The 20,580-nt window shown below is 37.5% G+C and overlaps 1 protein-coding gene across 1 annotated transcript in view; it reads left to right on the top strand.

The window, feature by feature from the left end:
• Positions 1–12,933, top strand: part of SLF1 (SMC5-SMC6 complex localization factor 1) — a 34,155-nt gene extending 21,222 nt beyond the window's left edge. The window contains exons 11-17 of the mRNA XM_062617489.1: positions 1,722–1,869; positions 4,098–4,243; positions 6,223–6,383; positions 6,868–6,989; positions 8,950–9,042; positions 9,425–9,607; positions 11,963–12,933. Of these exons, the coding sequence (XP_062473473.1) occupies positions 1,722–1,869; positions 4,098–4,243; positions 6,223–6,383; positions 6,868–6,989; positions 8,950–9,042; positions 9,425–9,607; positions 11,963–12,447 (1,338 nt within the window). The 3' untranslated portion in view covers positions 12,448–12,933. The remainder of the gene's footprint in view (positions 1–1,721; positions 1,870–4,097; positions 4,244–6,222; positions 6,384–6,867; positions 6,990–8,949; positions 9,043–9,424; positions 9,608–11,962) is intronic.
• The last annotated feature ends 7,647 nt before the right edge of the window (positions 12,934–20,580 follow it).

Genomic DNA, 20,580 nt, shown 5'->3' with positions numbered 1-20,580 from the left:
TTCCTATGACTTAAAAGCTTTCCTGTAAAAACTTTTATGTGTACTAAAACACACTGTGAAACTTCTGTCACTGCCATGCTGTACTTGGAAGCATTAAATGGAACAGCAATGTAGGAATTGTATTTGCTAAGCTGGCAGACATCAGTTGTACTGATGTAACCTTTGAATGCTAACACAGTCAACAGCCTCTTCCCACTTCAATGCTTTTCTTAGTTGGATAGCTCTGATTCTCAATAATAAGAACAAGGAAGAGAATTTTGAAAAAAAGGTTTAACTGGATCTTACTTTATTTGCTGTGCATGTTGTAGTGGGTTGACTCTAGCTGGCAGGTAAGTGCCCACCCAGCCTCTTGTTCACCGGTGTTGTACTGGGATGATGGAGAGAATTGGAAGGGCAAAAACTAGAAAACTCATGGGTTAAGATGAGCGCAGTTTAATATGGGAAGCAAAGCTGCATGCACAAGCAAAGCAAAACAAGTAATTCATTCAGTGCTTCCCATCAGCAGGCAGATGTCCAGCTGCTTCCTGGAAATCAGGGCTTCATTATGTGTAGTGGTTACTTTGCAAGGCTGTCACCATAACCCCAAACATTCCCCCTTTCATCCTCTTTCCCCAGCTTTTATTGCTGCACATAACACTCTATGGCATGGGATATCTCATGGTCATTTTGGGTCAGCTGTCCGGGCTGTGCCGTCTCCCAGCTTCTTGCTGTGGGGGCAGAGTAGGACAAAGGCAAGGACTTGACCCTGTCATACATGGTAACAATTCCTATGTTTAATGGAAATGCTTGCTGCTTTTTCCTTTTTAATTTTGCATGTGTTTTCATTACTATGTTTTTATAGGTTTTTGGTTGAATATGAAAATATTTTCAGAACAGATGATGATTTCAGTAAATTGGAGCATTTCAGCCTCACGTGGCATTCAACCATTTCAAAATACTAAGAAGCTCTTGTTTTGTATTATCATTGTATTACCAAAATGGCAACCAAGCCTACACCAGTTGGCAGTATATAGTTTGTCAGTGTGCAGAGATAGTTAGCTGAGCTAATGTAGTTGCAACTAGTGTACCAGCCACATTTATTATGCAGCTATATATGTGAGTGCAAAACATTAATACCTGCAGTATCAACAGTCAGTATTTGAATTTGCTACCTCAAGGTCAGCTTTTGCTCTCCACCCCTTTCACCCACATTTTACTCATGTGGGTGAACAAATACATTCACCTGTCTCACATTATGATAAATTGTCTTGATGCCTCCTGCAAAAAATGCACTTTGTTTTTTGTATCGTGACCATTTTGTGCAGGTTCAGGGGAGAAAAAGGTAAGGCTAATTGTCATATGTATGCTCTTTCTAAATTTGCAGCTGCTAGTCTCTGTGGAATTTTTGGTAGCAGAGGAAAGTTTCCTGATCCCACAAACTGGCAAACTTTGATCCCATTGTGCATGTTGGTTTAGACAGGATATTTTCAAATAACATATTTATTCAGTGCCAAGTCTTAACTGATGTGGCATCAATAGCATATTAATTTTGTTGACCTGTCTGCAACAGTTAATCTTGGAGTAGAAAAAGGAAAACCAGTAAAAAAGTGATGTGGCATCAGAGTGGTCTTTTATCTAAAGAAGTTCTCCAGTGTCATTACTGGTACATTATCTGTGTCAGTTTGTTACACACTACAGGTCTATAGATAATCTTTTTCTATCTTTTTTTTTTTTTAATGTAGGCTTTCATATGTGAAGTAGGTGGTCTATTAAATGCAATTCTTGGAACTGTAGTGGAGTATTGGATCATCTCAAGTTTGCTTATGGACAGAAATGTGTTCCATCAAATATCTGATGATTTGGCACAGTACCTTGCCATTGCATGTGATGGTGAGTATTTGAAAGGCCTCTGAAAGTCTTTTAATCAGACATACTAAAGTCCTCAGTAAAATCCTCAGTTTACTTCCAAGTTTTATTTTACCTTCTGTTGCATATGTGCACTCTTATGGTATGATGTGTATGTATACAGGAAACTGTTTTATTGTATTTTGTTGAGTGTATGCATCTGTCTCTCCCAAGATCAAATGGAACAGGCTTTCATATTAAAATCCTTCTAAATAAATCTCAGTGTTAATGTGAAAGCATGACCACACAGTATGAAGAATAAAGTAAAACAAAAAATCTTTGGAAAATGTTTGGATCTCTCCTGTAAATTTAGGAAGAGCTGAAAGCGTATGATAATAAACCATAACTTCAGAGAGGCAATTGGAGGTACCTTTGCTAAGGCAGGTTCTCAGGTGAAATTTTTCACTCCACAAACTTGATTATTTTTTTTTATTAAAGACACTTCAATCATGAGTGCAGAAGCTATGCTGAACTCTTTGACCCACGCAGACTCCAAATGAAACATTTCACTGTTTCATTACACATCCTTAACAGACTTTATCTGGGGGAAGGGGAGGAAAATTCCAACTAACCAGATGAATCAGTATTTTTCCTCTTCATTAAATATACTAGATAAGGAGAAATGTAACAACTCAAATATCATTTAACATGGCATATTTATCAAGATATCTGTCCTTTTAGCAGCTACAGAATGAGGAGCTCAAAAGAAAAAATAATTTCAAGAAAACTACTGAATGCTCTAATTTAATTTTGAAACTTAATTCCAACCAGAACTTTCCCCCAGTTATGAAATATGGACATCCTGGTTTCAGTCATTATTTTTTCTAGAGATAGGTGTACATAGGCTTCATTTAAAGTGTCTTCTTCTCCTTGGACACTTGAGAAGCGCTATCCTGAAAAAAATAAACTAAAATCTTGGTCTCTAGACAAGTAGCTCTACTCCAGTCTTATAGAAAGCAAATCATCAGAGCCATTATAGCCTCCTTTAGATCATAGAAGGCCAAATCAGTTGGAACTTTATAGTATTCAAATCAGTGGGGCTTTTAGTACCTACTGCTGTGCTATCTTTCCAACAGATTTTCTAGCTGTCATGTAATAGGGAGAATCTTTGATATGTATTTCTGTAAGACTTTCTTACTTTCCAGTACAGAAATGGAAAATTATACTTTCTATGCTCTCCTTTATTGAGAGGATTCACAAGAACAACATTCACAGTCTGGTTATAAAGAGTGAAGGTTACTTGACCTACTGGTGATAACTGCTTGCTTGGTTCAGTCCACAGCACTTAAAGTCTTGTAAGCTGTTGCAGAGTTCTCCTAAATTCTGTTGCTTTTGGAGGAGAAAAGGTCTGTACTCTCAAAACTTGTGTTTCTGTTTTGATTGAACCTACAATTAACGTTAATGTCTAACAGTTAATGTATGAGTACTATTTAGCAGAATAGAGTAGTCCCTTAATAGAGTAAAGACTTCTTCTTTATGACAGCCCTCACTTTCCACCTGTTTCAGTTGCTATTTTAAAAAAAATTAATTTGCTGGAATCATAATACAAATTCTTTCCACTCTTCAAGAAAAATCAGTCATTCTGTCTCCTTTTCCAAAACCAAAGAAAGGTAGGCCAGATATATGCCATATATATTGAGGTAAATATGTATTCTTCAGCCATTGGCTGGTTTTTGGTTGTTTGGTTGTTTTTTAAATAGTATGAACTGTTTGGCGCATCTGAATGGGGTTGAAATTTGCTTACAGTCATTTTTAATGTAGAGTTTATAGATCACCCTGCATTACTTGTTCTTTGTTCATGTTTTACACATTTTGTCTGAATTGCGTTTTGTATTGTGTCACTTACAGATTTTAAAGGTGGTTGCTTGCATAATTTCCCAAATAAATCATTTTCAAAACCAAGATGTAACTTGTCTAAGATTGTATATAGAGTGAAGGTTTCTTTAAAGTTTCACATAAAAAGTGGTGCTTTGCCTTTTAAAATCTGTTGACCATTCTCTTAGAAGCTGGTCTTATTATCAGATGATGGATATAATCTTTTTTAATATGAGCATTTTTAGTATTTTTCCTAGAGACTAGCTTCTGAATCTGCAATAGCAGGAAGAAAAAAAACGTCTGGGAGAGCTATCTTCTATATAACTCTAGATGTACAGGTTTGTATATTCTTATTTTAAGGCTTTCTCTTCCCCCCTATTCCCTGTGTTTTTATCCAGATTTTTCAGTGCATGAAATAGAAATGTTCATTTGTTCCATACCATCCCTCTGGCTTCAAATGTTTGTTGCAGAAGCAGTTTTTAAAAAACTGTGTTTACAGAGGAATATAACTATTTCTACGGAACCTCTTTCTCTTCAGAAAATAGTAAGTAACTCATCCATTTAACATCACACTCAAGTATTTTACAAGTAATTGGATTCATGGAAGTCTTGGAAAATATCTTTCTTTTGTGGTCTAAGGTCATGTTCATGGCATGCATTGTCTTCCACCTGTAGACAGACTGTACTGCATTTAATTTTCTCTTTGATGGAGACCTGAATTTAAAAACAATGGTAAGATTTTTCTTACCAAAGAATCTGTAACACCCAAGTCATCTGTTTACATTCAGTTAACATTAAAGCTCAGGATGAAAGCTTTTTAAAATAATCTCTGATGTAAACACTTTATTGCAGTGTTACATTTGTAATTAAGGAAAATGTGTATGATTTTCCTGGGTTATATTTTCCTTCGGTTTTTTTTTTCAGAGATGATGGTCTGTTATTCTGTTGGGTCCAAGCATTTCTTACATACAAGATTTTATGACGTTGAACGACAGTGGGGTTTTGTGATTTTTTTTTTTTTCCTCTTAAGAACTTTCTCCTACTTGCAAACCTTTTCCTGCCTTCAAATCACAATTTCTGATAGCTGATGAAGAAATACATGGTGAAAACTGTGAAAGAAATTCTCAAAACAATGACTACTGGCAGGATGCAGCCTAATCAGGGAGATCACGCAGTAATGACATGCCCTAACTTAGAACTTCATTTCAATAATCTTAATACTAATGAATAAACATAACATGGAATCCATAACTGTTTCTGTATGTCCTAAAATTCTCCAGGTAGAGTCAAACAAAAAGAAGTTTACGCTTTTATATATTTGCCATACATAAGTTTTCCTGAATTTTACATGAGCTATTGTGAATAGAGAACATTGTTTATTAATACATCATGTTTAAACAGAGCTTGAACAAAGGACTGTCAGAACTTTAAAAATAAACCAACTCTATGTCTAATACTTAACATATGTTGCCAGCACATATGCAGCAGCAATTGCTATTTTTAGTATTGCCATGACTACTGATCACTCTCTGCAACTACTTAAATGTAAATTTTTATAGTGCTTGAAACAAGTTCATGTGCTTTTTATAGCTTTCCTTAACATTATTGTACCTCCTTTCCCTATAGTAAATATTAACTATTGTCCAATTTTGCCAGCTCTTCTCATACAGCTTATTATCAGCTGGGTTTAAATGGTGATCTGCTATTCTCTGATGGTAAATGTAAAGTGAAGGTGCCATTAAGATGTCCTTCACCCATTGCAAGTTGTCTGCAGAATCTACAGTGATCTGCTAGATACTCAAAGCCTTCTTAAATATCTTTCTTCATGTATTACTATTTTGCAGTCATTGAATGAGTCTCCTCAGTGGACTTTTTCCTTTGCTTTTGCAAAACTGCAGAAACTTACAAGACTTTTTAAAATGAGTGTTGTAGGTGGGTTGGAAGCTCTGTATTACAAGAAAGAAGCCATATCTACAATGTCCAAAGCTATCTTACTAATGGGATAGCAACTAAGAAAGAACTAGCTTATTACACTTGCAGTGTTTAAGGGCTTGATCCAGGCCCTCATCTAAGAAGAGATGAAGGAGGGGAGTGAATATTTTTTTACCAAATTACCCCCTGGGTTTTGCTCACTGGGTTGCAAGCAGGCAGCTTGTAAATATTTTTGTTAAGTACCTGAGAATCAATTAGCTTTACTTCAGTCTTATATCCAGCTAAAGTGATCAAAATTTTCTCAGCAACCAAAGGTCTATGTCAGAAGTCTAGAATTTCCTACTTTCTGGCTCAGACACAACCCACCCACCTCTGAGGCCAGCATAAAGAGTGAATTACAAGAACACAAGATTGCAGAAGACAGCTTTAAACAATCTATATATGCCATCACTTAGGATCATATTTTTAAAAATGTAGGTACTGCAAGCTGTGAATGGTGGATCAGTGCTTTGTATCATGAGTGACAAAAAAAATTGACTGCATTTTAATTTCGTGCATGCAAAGTAGTTGAAAATATTACTTTTGCAACAGGTCACTTCCTATTTGCCCGTTTTGCAAGAGATAGGGATGCATGAAGCAAGAGAGATACACAAAACAAAGAAAATAGGGCAGTGGCCGTGCCTTGAGTCTCAAAGGACATTACCAATGCTAAATGGCAATAAGAACGAAGTCAAAGTGCTGCCTGATCTACCGTAAGTAATACCTATAACATCACCAGTTTTATTCTGCTTTGGGGGACAGCTTTTGACCTGACACGTTTCCTGAACTTTGTATGACCTGTTTTGTTGCCTACAAATTACTGCAACTGTCAGAAAGCTCTGTTATAAACCTGTAACACCTCTGGGCTGGGGTTCCCCCTTTCTCCCCATTATCCATTTCAGTCTGTGTGCAGTCTGATGTAGTTATGTTTTCCCAGTATTAAAGGGTGCATAGAGAAGTTGAACTATTCATAGAATTAACTTTAAAGAAAGTTTAATTGTGGGTAATTTAATTTTATTGCAGTTTTAAATACAGTTATAATTAAATGAAATAAAAAGTATGTAATTAAGTTTCAGAAATTACTCTGAAATTCACAGAAGATCTGAGTATGGTGTGTTTTAAAGCATTAAGCACACATACATTATCTGAAAATATGTAATACTGATTTTAGACATGTTCCCTTTGCTCTGTCTTCAGTGACTTAATCTTTAAGAAGTGCCCTCCATTGACACAGATGGTTGGAGCTGAGACTGCATATGCCAAAGAGAATCACTGCCGTTTGGATGAAGAGGTACATTTTAACAGAAGAAATATTAAAGGTATTCTGTATATCTAATTTATGTTAAGAACTTTATATGGGTAGAATCAACAGTTTCAGGTTTAAAAATCTTGTCCTGGTAAATGCTGAATAAAATTATGGCTTATACCCAAGAATTACTTTCTTATAGTTCATATTCCTTTTTTTCTGATGTGTATTTCAAAGGAGGAATTGTATATATGGTGGAATAAAGCTGCCTTCATCAGTCCCCTCCCCCTCCTAGATATTAAATACAGTGTACAGCTTGTGCAAGCTCATTCCAGCCTTGCCTGCCTTACTTTGCTAATCTACCTCAACCTGTGCTTGGTAGGATCAACGTCTTCTGATTTGAAAGTATAATTCAGTCTTCATCTCTTTCAGTCCTAGACATTTTGTGAACAAAGACTGAGGAGTATGCTGTGTTACGTAGCTGTGTTAAGCATATGGACTGTTTTCTCCCAGGCATTCAGCCCAGACTATGAAAGGCATTTGGCTTTTGTCTTAGCTGTACTGGAACCCAAGTACCTAAGGAATAAAATAGCACTGCAATCATTTGGTTTCATCTTATTAAACAAATTTTATAAATCATACTTTACATGAGCCTTTACCTGAACAGAATTATTTGCTGGAACTACTTTTTGTCATCTTCATCATCAGAAATTTACATATATTGCTTAAAACACAATTATATTAATATGAAACGCAAGAGAAGGCTTAAAAAAACTTAGCAAAAGCAAGCTGGGATTGTTCAAAAAATTAAAACCATAATTGTATTATGAAGACTGAAGGACAAAAAAACCCTAACCCTCTTTGGGGATTTAAGAGAGCTTCAGTAACAGAACCAGGCCATGCATTTTTAAAAGTGGTTCCCTTTCTCTTTATTGCTTTTGCAAGTAAAATTGATGTGAATTATTACATACTGACTTCTACAAAGAAAACTGAGCTAGAGGACTAGGGCAGAAAAAAAATCCAAACTGCTTTTTATCTATTCTTTCCCTGCCAACATTGTAAGTAGTATCTTCTGTTGCAAGAATGAGTATGGAGCTGACAGATTTACATAGTGAAGGTATTAATACAAAATACAACATCTGAATCTTACCACAAACGCTGAGAGATTTAGCCTGAGATATTTTTCATTTCCAAGATGTTTGTTACATCATTTTTCACCTGATGTCAAGATTTTCCTCTGGCTCTTGTTCAAACCTGATCATTTAGTGAAAGCAAAGCAGGTTTTAGAATGGGTCTGAAGTTTTTATCATGTAGAAACTAGTGGTGTCTTTACATATAAGTAGCAATTTTCAGTTGCTTGCTGTTCAGTTTTTTACACTTACTGCAGCTTTGCATGGTATTAAGGCATTAAGGGAGTTTTTTTATTTTCCAGAGGATTTTCTCTCTTTTATTAAGACCTCTTCGTTTATTTCTCTCTCTTTCCCCCTCCCTTGCTACCGTAGCCAAGTTAGACAGCCTATTGAGAAACAGCAAACCATCTGTTAACAGATTTGAAGTTCTGAATTATACTTGAGTGTGTAGAGGCACTCGTGCTTAGCCAGAAACATTCATTTGAATTAAGCTCTAAATGCTCTGTAAAAAGAACCATACATTTTAACAGAGGTTCATGAATAAATTTAAGGGAGGGCAACTGCGCTGTAAAGTTTTATTGCTTCAAAACCCAGTATTTTTGGTGTTCTGTGATCACTTGGTGCTTTTATAGTGTGATTGAAGCTTTAAACCTTGAACTGAGGGGAGATAATTCCTGTGTTAAACCATTTGCAATACAATTTCATTGCTGGATCTCTGGTGGAACAGAAGCTCTGGGTTTTTTTGAATTTTCTTGAAAGATGGTTAAACAGGATAAAGGAAAATCTTACTCATTATTGAATTTTCTGGCATATATCCAGGTCTCCTAGTTCCAGGCACTTTGATTATTTTCTGTAGTTGGTATCTTGCCTAGCCTAGTGTAATCTGTTAATTTTTTATGGTAGGACAGACAGCCCTGCATAAAGCTTGCATAAGTAACAAAGTGGAGAGATTGATTCGGCTTCTCTCTTTGCCTGGAACAGACATTAATGTTAAAGGTAAGTTATTCACTTTCTCTACAGAACTAATAAATTAAGTAAAGATCTGTATCGGTATCTGTTTGGTAATAAGGCTTATATTTATACTATTAAAACTATCTTTATTACTTTAAACACCACAAAATGAAGACTTTGTTGCAAGCATTAAGGAAAGGTTAATCTATTGCTGAAGTGTGTTTTAATACCACATTTTCTGTTGATTTTTTAAATACCTATTCAGTATTTTTCAGATATTTTCCAATCTAATTTCTTGGTTTGAAATCACTAGCTGCCACTGTGATGAATAATAAAAAGCAAAGTACTTTGCTGTCTAATGAATTGCATTATTAACATTTTAGTACTACTTCTGCCGTTTTAAAACTTCCCTTGATTTATAATTCAGACTATGCTGGCTGGACGCCTTTGCATGAAGCCTGTAACCATGGCAGCACAGTGTGTGTCCGTGAAATTTTGCAGCGTTGTCCAGAGGTAGACCTGCTCAGTCAAGTGGACAGGGTGACTCCTTTGCATGATGCACTGTCAAATGGACATGTAGAAATTGGCAAGCTGCTACTTCAGTATGGGGGTGAGTGCATTTATGCTAAACCGGTTTAGGTAAATTAACCACTGTTCTGAGTCCATATGAAGGTCGTGATGTTTTCTTAATAGTTGCTTAAAATACAATGTTATTATGAAATATTTATTTTTTAAACATTTTTAAGCCAAGGTGTTTTGGTCACAATAAAAATAATACTGTTTTCACACGTATCTTGATCAGCTGAATATGAAATTAACCAGGATTGTCACATTTTTTACAATACGGTAATGTTTTTCTTCTGTACTTTACACCATATGCATTGTAACTATATTCTCCAAACTCATTAATGAAGATAAAGATTACCCAGCAAAGCTAAGGGTTTTCTTTTGTTTTGATCTATTTTTACCACAATGCAAAAATAGATCGGTATATCTCTGTATAATCATGTATTTCAACATAAATTTGTTCAGCATTTATGCAAATTAATGTGATGGTCTTTGAAGAACACAATTAGCTTGGCAATTAGTTTAAGAAAGGAATCTATATTGTAATCATAACTGCTGTTTAAGGATAATAGTGGGAGGGATATCTTAGTTTCTAAAAAAAGATACATTGCCCCTTAGGCAGGCAGGATAAATGTTTTGAACATTATTTTGTGTTCAGTGACATGGAACTTGTATCTTGTCTTGAAACATACAGTATCAATATAATTAACTTAGCATGTTGTTTAAAAAACAACTGCAGAGAATGTTCTTGGTTAGCAATTCTTCTGTCTTTTAATTAATTTACTAAAGCAAATAGTTGTGATAGCCTTACCATTACCCTACCTAGTCAGTTTACTCTCTGTGCATTATACACTAGGACTAGATTTTTTCAATAAAAATCATTCTGTGTATACCCATGAGGCAGAAGAATGCACTGTATTTAGATGACCTCTTACTTAATTAAGGTAGAGAAACAGAATTTTATATCATTCTTGGCATGAGACCGTCTGTATTTACAGTCTTCTCCTGCCCCCTAAAGGCTATTTCTGTGCCTGTTGTGCAAGCACCAGCTCATAATCAATACATTTCTCTGCAGTTCTACCTCTGTATTTGCTGAGCCTCAGATCCGTGGCTCCCAGGTGTTCTATATATCTACTGAACCATGTATCTGACATGCCAAGCCAATACCTGGGCTCAGTTCAATCAGTCTAAGTGATGCAATAGCCAATATTATAGTAAGCTCAGCTCCTCAATTGAAAATGGCATTGCACTGACAGATGTGCATTTTTTCTAGGCTATTGTGAAGAATAGGTAGTGGATGATCCTGTTGTCCTAGGGGAAGAGCTGTACTTGCACTTGCATTCATCAAAGTTTTCTGGCAACTGTGCCAGATCTTTGCCTTTGTCACACTCTGGATTTTGGCCTGTCAAATAACTGGCAAGACTGTGGTAGAAGGGATGTTACTCATTGAGCATGAAGTTGCTCAGCTCAATAATTTAGAACACACCTCTGTCTCTAGAAACCTTCAGCTTGCAAAAATTAATTGCACTGGATAATCAGTGACGGCGTAAAATGATACAGCTTTCATCACATCAAAGTTACAACCTCTAGCATGGGTATGTAATGCAGTGAATTGCCTCTTGTTATTAAAACATATTTCTAATACTGTATTTAAGTTAAAATGACATCGTTCCTTTAGCACAGTAACCCATATGTAAGAGGATTCCTGATGTGTTCATCTTTGAAAATCACCACCTGTAGCATATTAACTGCCTTCATTTTTTTTTTCTGGTTCAGCCTTTCTTAAGCTTCTGAAGTCATCTGTAAACTGTTTAAATATTAACAGCTTTATTGTACTAATAAACAGGAAATGCCAGAAGAATGTAGTAAAATCTGAACAAGTAAAACATGTCCCATTTACTTACTTTAAACTATTTGAGTGATTACTTTTTGCATTTCATAAGTCTGTTAAGATCAAACTTTGAAATTCACTTGCTGGGAAAGACCAAGATTCCTACCTCAATAGTTTACCTTGCTGCATAGTCTAAGACAAGGTTGGCCACAGCATCTGGAACAGTAGAATAAAGACCATCACAGTAACACGCATTTAATTTGGAGTCAGTGTCAGCAAACTACCTGGTCTATAAAAGGCTTAATAGAACTTTACAGCAGTAATAACATTAAGTTTTTACATACTCTGTGTAAATTAAGACAATAATGAAAAGAAGTTGTTGCAAAGAGTCCCTCTGCATGTTCTAGATTGTATTGTAAATGTGTAGCTTACCAGTTACATCAACATAACATAACAAAAAGGAATTTAAACAGACTTCTAGCTTTTGGGGAGGAGGGGTGAGGAGGAATCTTGTTTGGCTGCCAAATTTAAATACTGTTAGTATTAATGTTTATATTTTTCCTGCAGGACCAGTCCTTCTACAGCAGAGGGATTGCACTGGAAAATTGCCACTGGATTATGTTGAGTCCATCCCAGTAAAGCAAGAACTTTTGAATGTTGTTCATCCGGAAGAGAGTATTGAAAGCTTCTATGAACGCACAGATCAAGGTTTTTACAATCAGAAAAGAGAACTGTTGATGATTTTATTTAATAAGATGCTGTTGAATTTTTGTTCAGTTTATAATCTGTCTTCACCCTTTACTTTAACTCTTAGAGAGGTAGGTTGTTCAGATGTACTTCCAGTAATGGCTCGTGATAACTTTGAGATGAAAAATACATTTTCTGCAGATTGGCTAGTAGATACATATTTTAGAGAGCTAGAAACTTTTCAAAAGCTTCCACAATTTCTTCAGGAAATATCTGCAAATATGGATTTCTTCCCTGGGGAACAGATGAAGGCTTTATTAGCTACTCTGGAAACTATGGTAGAGGCATTCAAGCTCTTTGCTTAGATCTTTTTAACAGTTAGCTTCCAAACAAACTGCATTGATTGAATCTTGAGTTTTCACCCTTGGTGCTCTTCTAAATTATTTCTGGCAACTGGAGCAGTACAGATTTCACAGCCTACACGAGCCCTACATGGTAGTATCTCCCATGTTGTTAATACTTTCCTCTAGCAGAACCTGGAAGTCAGATGCATTGACTCAATGCACTTTTGGGGCAAATTTTTGCCAATACTAGTGCCTTCTAGTTTTCTAGCAGATTTGAGTGCATGTGACCACCTGTGCTACATCATTTGTACTAAGTTAAACTTTGCATTTTCAGTCCTGGAAATCTTTGTTACCCATCTCATGCCATAGTTTACTTTGATTTCCAGAGTTACTGTTGCAAAAACAAGTAGTTTTTCCTTTAAAAAGGCTTGTGTCTACATATTTTAATATCCTTTAATAAAACTAATGTTACAGATATCTGTCATTAAACTAAAACATGTTGAAAAGTGAATTCCTTCTATCCATTTTTGTCTTATTTACCCTTGTCTTGTAAAAGTTGAAAACACCATGTAAAATTCAAATCAAGGTAGTATATCTGTATTTACAGAATGGATGTACTAGAATTTCATGGAAATGTTTACACAAAGGTGTGTGGAAGATCTTCTCCCTTGTTAGCATGCAGCGCTTGTGGTCACATTCATTTCTGCAGTGACTGAGTTGAGGAGACTGGTGCAGATAGTCAGGTGATCTGCACTATTCCAGTGGGCACTCTAGAGCTTTAAAATGACCAAGTCATCCTGCTGCTTCCCAGTACATTGACATGGCCAAAGGGCCAAATCTACCCTCAGCATAACATACAGTGTCCTTGGCTGTGCTTTAACTTGTGTTGGCTTGCAGTCGTTTAATAAATCCATTACACTGGCAGTGTGTAAAATGATCTGGTAACACTCCTGGGATTCTGTCAACTAAGGATGCCAGTGGTAGCAGCGGCACAAATCTAGTTATGTTGGCAGGGAAATTTACAGATGATTAGACAAAACGGTGTAAGTGTATACTGGGCATCAGATTCTGACACTAAATACAGATCTCCTTAAAAATTACACCCCATTTAGTATGAGACTTTTGTTCCTCATTCTGTAAACATGCAAACTACACATGATAAATCCTCTAAACTAATCTTCTAATTTAGAATTGTGTGCTACATATTCTATCAGATGGTCCTTTTAATTAATTAAGACAAAGAGAAAATCCTGTGCTGTTCCTTAAAGATGTGAGGCTCATGAGGCAGCTGAACTACATAATTGTGTTGCATGGGGCTGAGGATGGGGAAGAGTTATGTATTTTGGCGATGTCTTATTGCATATTTACACAGCAACAACTACTTTTCCTGCCTTGTGTCTTGTAGAGATCTAGTGCCGAATTCATCTCGGACTAGGGTCTGGGAAGAGACACTGGTTAGGGAAGTTTATTCCTTCCAGGGGGAGTGAAGGGAGTGCTGCTTTAGAATGAGAATACCTGATATTTTTCTGAAAGATTCAGTAATAAATTTGAGTAGTTTAAAATCTTAGCAAGGAAGGTACTTAGTGACACTTACAATTCTTCTGTAATAACTATTTATAGTATTTAAAAAAGAACCCTTAAAGAAAAGGTGTAAAAGCTGCTTCTGAAGCTGATGTTGGTTGACCAGAGGGAATAAGTTATGTTGGTGTAGCTGGCTTGGGGCACATTAAAACTTCCATTTAGCCTTTCTCCAGCTGAGACACATGATCTGAAAGCAGTCCACTGAAGATGCTCAGAATGAGTTGGTCTGAGAAGCAGCCCTTCATTGTGTGGAGTGATTATTAATGACTGATTATTGTTTTTATACATGCATGCAGAACAGCCTGCTCTAATAGAATAAAGGGACAGTGAATACTGGGTTTGTTTTGGTTTGTGCACTTTCTATTTTTCTCTAGTAAGGAAGCAACAGTGACAAAATGTTTATCATATATGGGATGAACTAATAAACATCAGTATTCCCTGTTGCAGGATGCGATGAAAGAAATACTATGTACATACATTCTAAAGAATGCAAAATATGCATTTAAGTTGGCAATATTAACATTTTCTTTAGTCACAAATTTGAACAGTAATCGGAAATTTGAAATAATTGGGACTTGGAGAACCACAGAAAAAAATTCTAGTGGATCTGGGAAAGCAAATGCTTCAAAATATTAATATCTATTCCTAATATATTAGTGAATACATTACTGAATAAAATGAAAGCTGGAAAAACATTATTTTGCTCTGATAAAAAGTGATTCTGCTTATATATCCAAGATATCCTCCCAATATTTTGCTATTATGTGTTTTTTCCTATATAAATTACATCTTAATCATTTATAAGTCCTACTTACCTATTTAAACTAAATTCAAGTACCTCTCTCCAAGACGCTGTAAAATAGATAGGATATGCTAAATGAAGATTATTAACATTGCAAAATGAAACATTCAAAAATTAGCAAATGTCTGAATTAAAATTCCCCATGTAGCGCAGACTTAGGTATTGTCTGTGTGCATAGTCAGTCTTTAATTATATGGTGACACCATTTTGTTCTCTCTAATATTCTCTCAGTTTAAGGATCATATATTGAAAATTTTCCTGTTCAGTTTTATACATACTCAGTTTTATGTGTACTCAAGTTTGCAAACTCCATATCCTTAAAAAGTCTCAAGTATTTTTCAGTTGTATTTAACATAAAATTATGTGCTTCATCTGATTTATTAGAGAGTACCTGCTCTCTTTTAGAATACCGCAACTTTCCTGTTAAATCATGATTGCAATAAAGCGCAATCTATTAATTGATTAAACTGTCTTCTTTTTAAAATCCCTCTTGGTATGTAGGGTATTTCCCACTTCCTGGCTTAGTTAAAAAAACAGCTAGCCCCCCTCCGCTTTTCCTCTCTATGCTGATGTTTCGTATGCCAACATGCTTCACAAGCAGGAAGGTATGTACATCTTCGTCCTCAATCAGGCCTGTTTTTCCCAAGACTCTGAGAAGTTCTTCATTGTTTTCCACCTTCAAAATACAGCTGGAGAATCTCTCTTCTGCACATGGACCCAGTGCTGCCCAGACAGTTGAGTAACAGCAGCCAGCAGCATGATAGTTGCTAGCAGCAAAAAAGAAGACAGAGCCCACTAGGATGTGCAGTCAGGAATTATAATGGTATGCCAACGTATCGGTCAAGCTGTGAAAGTTGGTAAAAGGGTTGCATCAAGCCAAATTTCAGTGTTAGATTTTTTTCTGACCCATATTCTTTGTTTCACACGACTGCCGTGGCTAGATGTGAAGCACATCTAGCATGCAGAAGTCTTGGTGGTGTTCTTAAGATGTTTTACAAAGTATCTCTTGATTTCAAAATGGTCATACTCATTGGCAGGTAAATCACTACTGCCAGTATACTAGCAGTTTGGACTCAGGAATTTTGATGTTGATATGGTTTATTTTTGTTTAGGAGCAAAGGCTATCTTATAGAATTTAAATATTACTGTGGCTTCAATAAACTTTTAAAATTTGTTAGAGAGGAGGTTCAAGCCTCAAAGCCTGAGCTCCTTTTAAACTATCTGAACAGTCCTGAAGCTCTTTTCTGCACCATCTACTATTCCAACTGATGCTAAGATGCTGCGCTGCAAAAGGGCAAAAATGGCAGTATCACAAATACCGTGGGCAAGTAGTACCAGACCCTTGCTTTGTCCCCCTGTACTGGGCACTGCTGAGGCCTCACCTAGAATCAGTTTTGGGTCCTTCTCTACAAGAAAGACATTGGAGCAGGTCCAGAGACGGGCAATGGGGCTGCTGAAGGGCCTGGAACAGAAGTGTGATGAGGAACAGCTGAGGGACCTGGGGGTGTTTAGTCTGGAGAAAATGAGTCTTACAGGAGACCTTAATGCTCTCTGCAACTACTTGAAAGCAGCTTGTAGTGAGGAGGATTGGTCTCATCTCAAGCAAAAAAAGGGAAAGAACAAGATTGGATATTAGGAAAAACTTCAATGAAAGGCTTGCCAAGCACTGGAACAGGCTGCCCAGAGCAGTGGTGGAGTCACCATCCCTGGAGGTATTTAACAGATGTGTAGATGTGGCACGTGGGGACCTGGTTTAGTGGTGGCCTTGGCAGTGCTGGGTTAATGGCTGGACTTGATGATATTAAAGGTCTTTCCAACCTATCATTATTTTATGATCCCATGATTCTATGGCAGACTGTCCTTTTCCCTATAAATTCAAGGACCAAACTACGCCTTTTTCCTCAGCACAATACCATGCTCCCATGTGGTCAACAGTGCCTAATAAATTCAGGGGAATCCAACAGTTACTGTCAGATAAGTATAGACTTCATAGTGGTCTTGTATTTATTTTAACTTGCACTGGCTACATCAAGACCCTTCCTTCCACGTGCAAATGTGAATACAAATGACTGTTTAGTTTGTTGGTGAAACATGCCAGTCAGAGTCAGAGGAACACCATGAGACACTGTTTAAAATCTGTCAAATAACCACTTTTAATTTGTAAAATGCACATTAAATAATTACCATCATCAAGTTATAGTATATAAATATCCTTACAAGTTCATAAATTTATCATCATGTTTACCAGGATATGAAATGATGCTTCTTCAAGAAAACAACCCTAAAAATTACAGTTTGAAAAGTATTTGTCCCAGCTCTCAAATTCGGATGAAGATAGTGAAAATGTACCAGATCTATCAACCAAACTTGTAACCTCTGAGTATAAAAAATATGGATTCTGGTTTGTCTCAGAAGTTGGTTTTAAGTCAGGATATCAATAGATCCTATTATAGTAGCATATTTTAGGCATCTGAGTAAATGCAAAATGCTTTCTTTTAAAAAAGGATGAGCTGAGGACTGTTCTGCAGACTGTCCTGCAGGCAGGTGGGGAAAGCTGTGCAAAAAGAGGTAAAACACTAAAGCTGCAGAGCTCCAGTAACACTATCAACACAAGCATCCATGAACCAGGTGTTTGCAGACCATGATTAAACTGCTCCAAAAATAATTAGGAATATTAAGAAACAATACTTCTATCTGCAAAAAGCTGATGATAATATACACCAAAAAAAAAAAGGAAAAATTAGGCAATTTTGTTGGGTATTAACAACCAGGAGTTACTGTTACCACTCATACTCAAAGGGACTGCTGGCTGGAGGGTGAAGGAAGGAAAGAATGGTTCAAAAATACTGTCCTCAAGTCCAGTTAAGAAAGTGAGATCCATCTACAGGGTTCTTTCAAGTCAAGTTTCATTATCTCTCAGGAGAGCTATCTTATTGATGCTGGAAATTTGTCATCAATCTTGAATGTGGGAGAAGTGAAAATAAAACAGTGGAAGAGTGAGCAGCCAGTTCGTACAAATTGTTCAGAGTGCTGACGCAGGAAAGTTTACCTGTTGTGGCTTGTTACTTACACACAGCTGAAGGCTAATTAATCTAATTCTTGTCTTACCTAAATGAGCTGGTATATGTTTGCGAAATGTCACAGTTTTTCAGGAGAGTCATGTAAAGAAGGTCTCATTTTTGTTTAACTCCCAGTGCACCTAAATCACCTAGCTCTTTTATTTGAAAGTAGTGGGTATCTTGCCAAGATACATAGCTACCTCTATACAAGTTCATCTATAACTTTGGAAAAATTTAGGGAAAGCAAAGCTAAGCAAAGAAAAAACCTAGAAAATTAATCTAGAAAGATCTGTTAAAAAATCTTAGAACTGCAGTGTCACTAATTCAGCTTGTTGGTTTGTTATTTACCTTTCTTACCCATCTAGTCTTAAAACTTGAGATTTTCTGCTTCTCACTCGTTCTCCAGCTCCAGTTTTCTTTAATATTGTTATACTATGTGCATGCTTCCTGAAATTTTGCTCTGAGAACAAACATGATCTGGCAGTTTGAGGTGGTCAACCAGTCACAGCTTTCAGCTATTCAAAGCACACCTTCCCTGCACAGGGGATGTGCTATCTATAATGGCTCTTGAAGTACTGAAGACTGAACTTAGTATGGATGCCATGTGGACTGATGATAACATATCTTCTCCTACAACCCCTTCTGATTTCAGGATTTTCTTTGGTAACAAAGGGCTTTTATAAACTCCACACAAAAAAAGCGAGGGAAATTATAAGATTAGATGATGGGTACAGTTATCAAAGGCTCTAGCACAACTGTATTTATAGGGACTTCATCACCATTATAAAACTAAGATACAAATTTGTTTTTTTTTTGTTTTTTCCACGAATCCAGAAAAATCCTTTCAAATGCACATTGTGCTACAGAAGCACCAGGTTTAAAACAGAGAATTCTGAGATGGTACTGTCTCATTTCCCCACAGTGATGGCCAAACATCAGCAAATTAGCCCTGCTGGGCTGCTGGAGGGGGCTGTCGCAAGCCGGCCAAGGGGAAAGAAGGAAAACTTCTTTTTATGACAGACTACAAATGGGCAACAAGACATAATTTCAAATATTCCCTGTTTATAAATTTAATCACAAATTTCATTTTTCTTACCCTGAAATGAAGACCTGTAAATAACAAATGAATTACACATCGAGTACCTGGCACATGACAGATCCAAGAAACACTTTTGGGTGCCCTTTAGGCTTCTGTGTAGTGACACAGGGGAAGAGAGGTCCCTACAAAGCAGAATGAGGATTGTGCTTATCTTTCAAAACTATACCCTCCCCCAGAAACCTCTATAGGTCAGAGCATCATCTCATGGGGAGATGATACTTGGCTTTAATCCTGCAGATGCTTGTTTCTCCAATATTTACATTAAAATTGCATAAATTTTCACCAGCTTTTTGTTTTGTTTTGGCTTCGGTATTTTTCTTGGCCAGCTGTGCCAAGAGCAGTCACACAACCACAAAATAGTTTGGATTTGAAGGGACCTTAAAGCCCACCCAGTTCCAATCCCCTGCCACAGGCTGGGGCACCTTTCACTAGACCAGGTTGCTCCAAGCCCCATCCAACCTGGCCTTGAACACTGCCAGGGATGGGGCAGCCACAGCTTCTCTGGGCAACCTGTGCCAGGGCCTCAGCACCCTCACAGGGAAGAACTTCTGCCTAAGATCTCATCTCAGTCTCCCCTCTGTCAGGTTAAAGCCATTCCCCCTTGTCCTGTCCCTACAGGCCCTTGTCCAAAGCCCCTCTCCAGGTTTCCTGTATCCCCTTTAGGCACTGGAGCTGCTCTAAGGTCTCCCCTTAAGGAGCCTTCTCTTCCCCAGGCTGAACCAGCCCAGCTCTCTCAGCCTGTCTCCAGAGCAGAGCTGCTCCAGCCCTCGCGGCATCTCCGTGGCCTTCTCTGGACTCACTCCAACAGCTCCACGTCCCTCTTGTGTTGCTGCCCCAGAGCTGGACACAGGACTACAGTGGGGGGGGGGGGGGTGTGTCTCCCCAGAGCTCAGTAGAGGGGCAGAGTCCCCTCCCTTGACCTGCTGCTCATGCTCTGGGAATGCAGCCCAGCACAAGGCAGGGTTCTGGGCTCAAGCTCACACTGAAGCTGGGTCATGGGGAGCTTCTCATCAACCAACACCTCCAAGTCCTTCTCCTCAGGGCTACTTCCAATTCAGTCTCCCCCAGCCTGTAGCTGTGGTTGGGATTGCCCCAACCCAGGTTCAGGACCTTGCATTTGGCCTTACTGAGCTCCACGAGGTTTGCACGGACCCACCACTCAAGCATGTCAAGGTCTTGCTGGGTAACATCCCATCCTACAGGCATGTCAACCAGATCACGCAGCCTGGTGTAATCTGAAGTCTTTCTGAGGGTGCACTCAATCCCTCAATGTCATTGATGAAGATACTAAATAGTACTGGTCCCAGGATGGACCCTTGAAGGACACCAGTTGCTACTGATCTCAATTTGGACATTGAGCTGTTGACTGCAACTCTTTGGGTGTAGCTATTGAGCCAATTCCTTACCCATCAAGTATCTATACATAAAACCCGTATCTCTCCAAATTCACAAGAATGTTGTATGTGACCGTGCCACAAGCCTTAAAATACTACTTGTGCACCTCCTAAATTTATCTGTGTCCTCTGGATTAAGTAGGCTGATTCTGGGTCAAGACTGATAATTTATTTCCTCATTTAATAGCAGAGTCTTATATGGAGTCTACATATGGTTGA

The sequence above is a fragment of the Pezoporus occidentalis genome, unplaced genomic scaffold (assembly GCF_034315485.1).
Source record: "Pezoporus occidentalis ecotype Australia unplaced genomic scaffold, CSIRO_AGI_Poc_V1 ctg197, whole genome shotgun sequence".
Taxonomy (NCBI): domain Eukaryota; kingdom Metazoa; phylum Chordata; class Aves; order Psittaciformes; family Psittacidae; genus Pezoporus; species Pezoporus occidentalis.
Note: the sequence above shows the minus strand (reverse complement) of the source record. Positions and strands in the feature narration are given on the sequence as shown.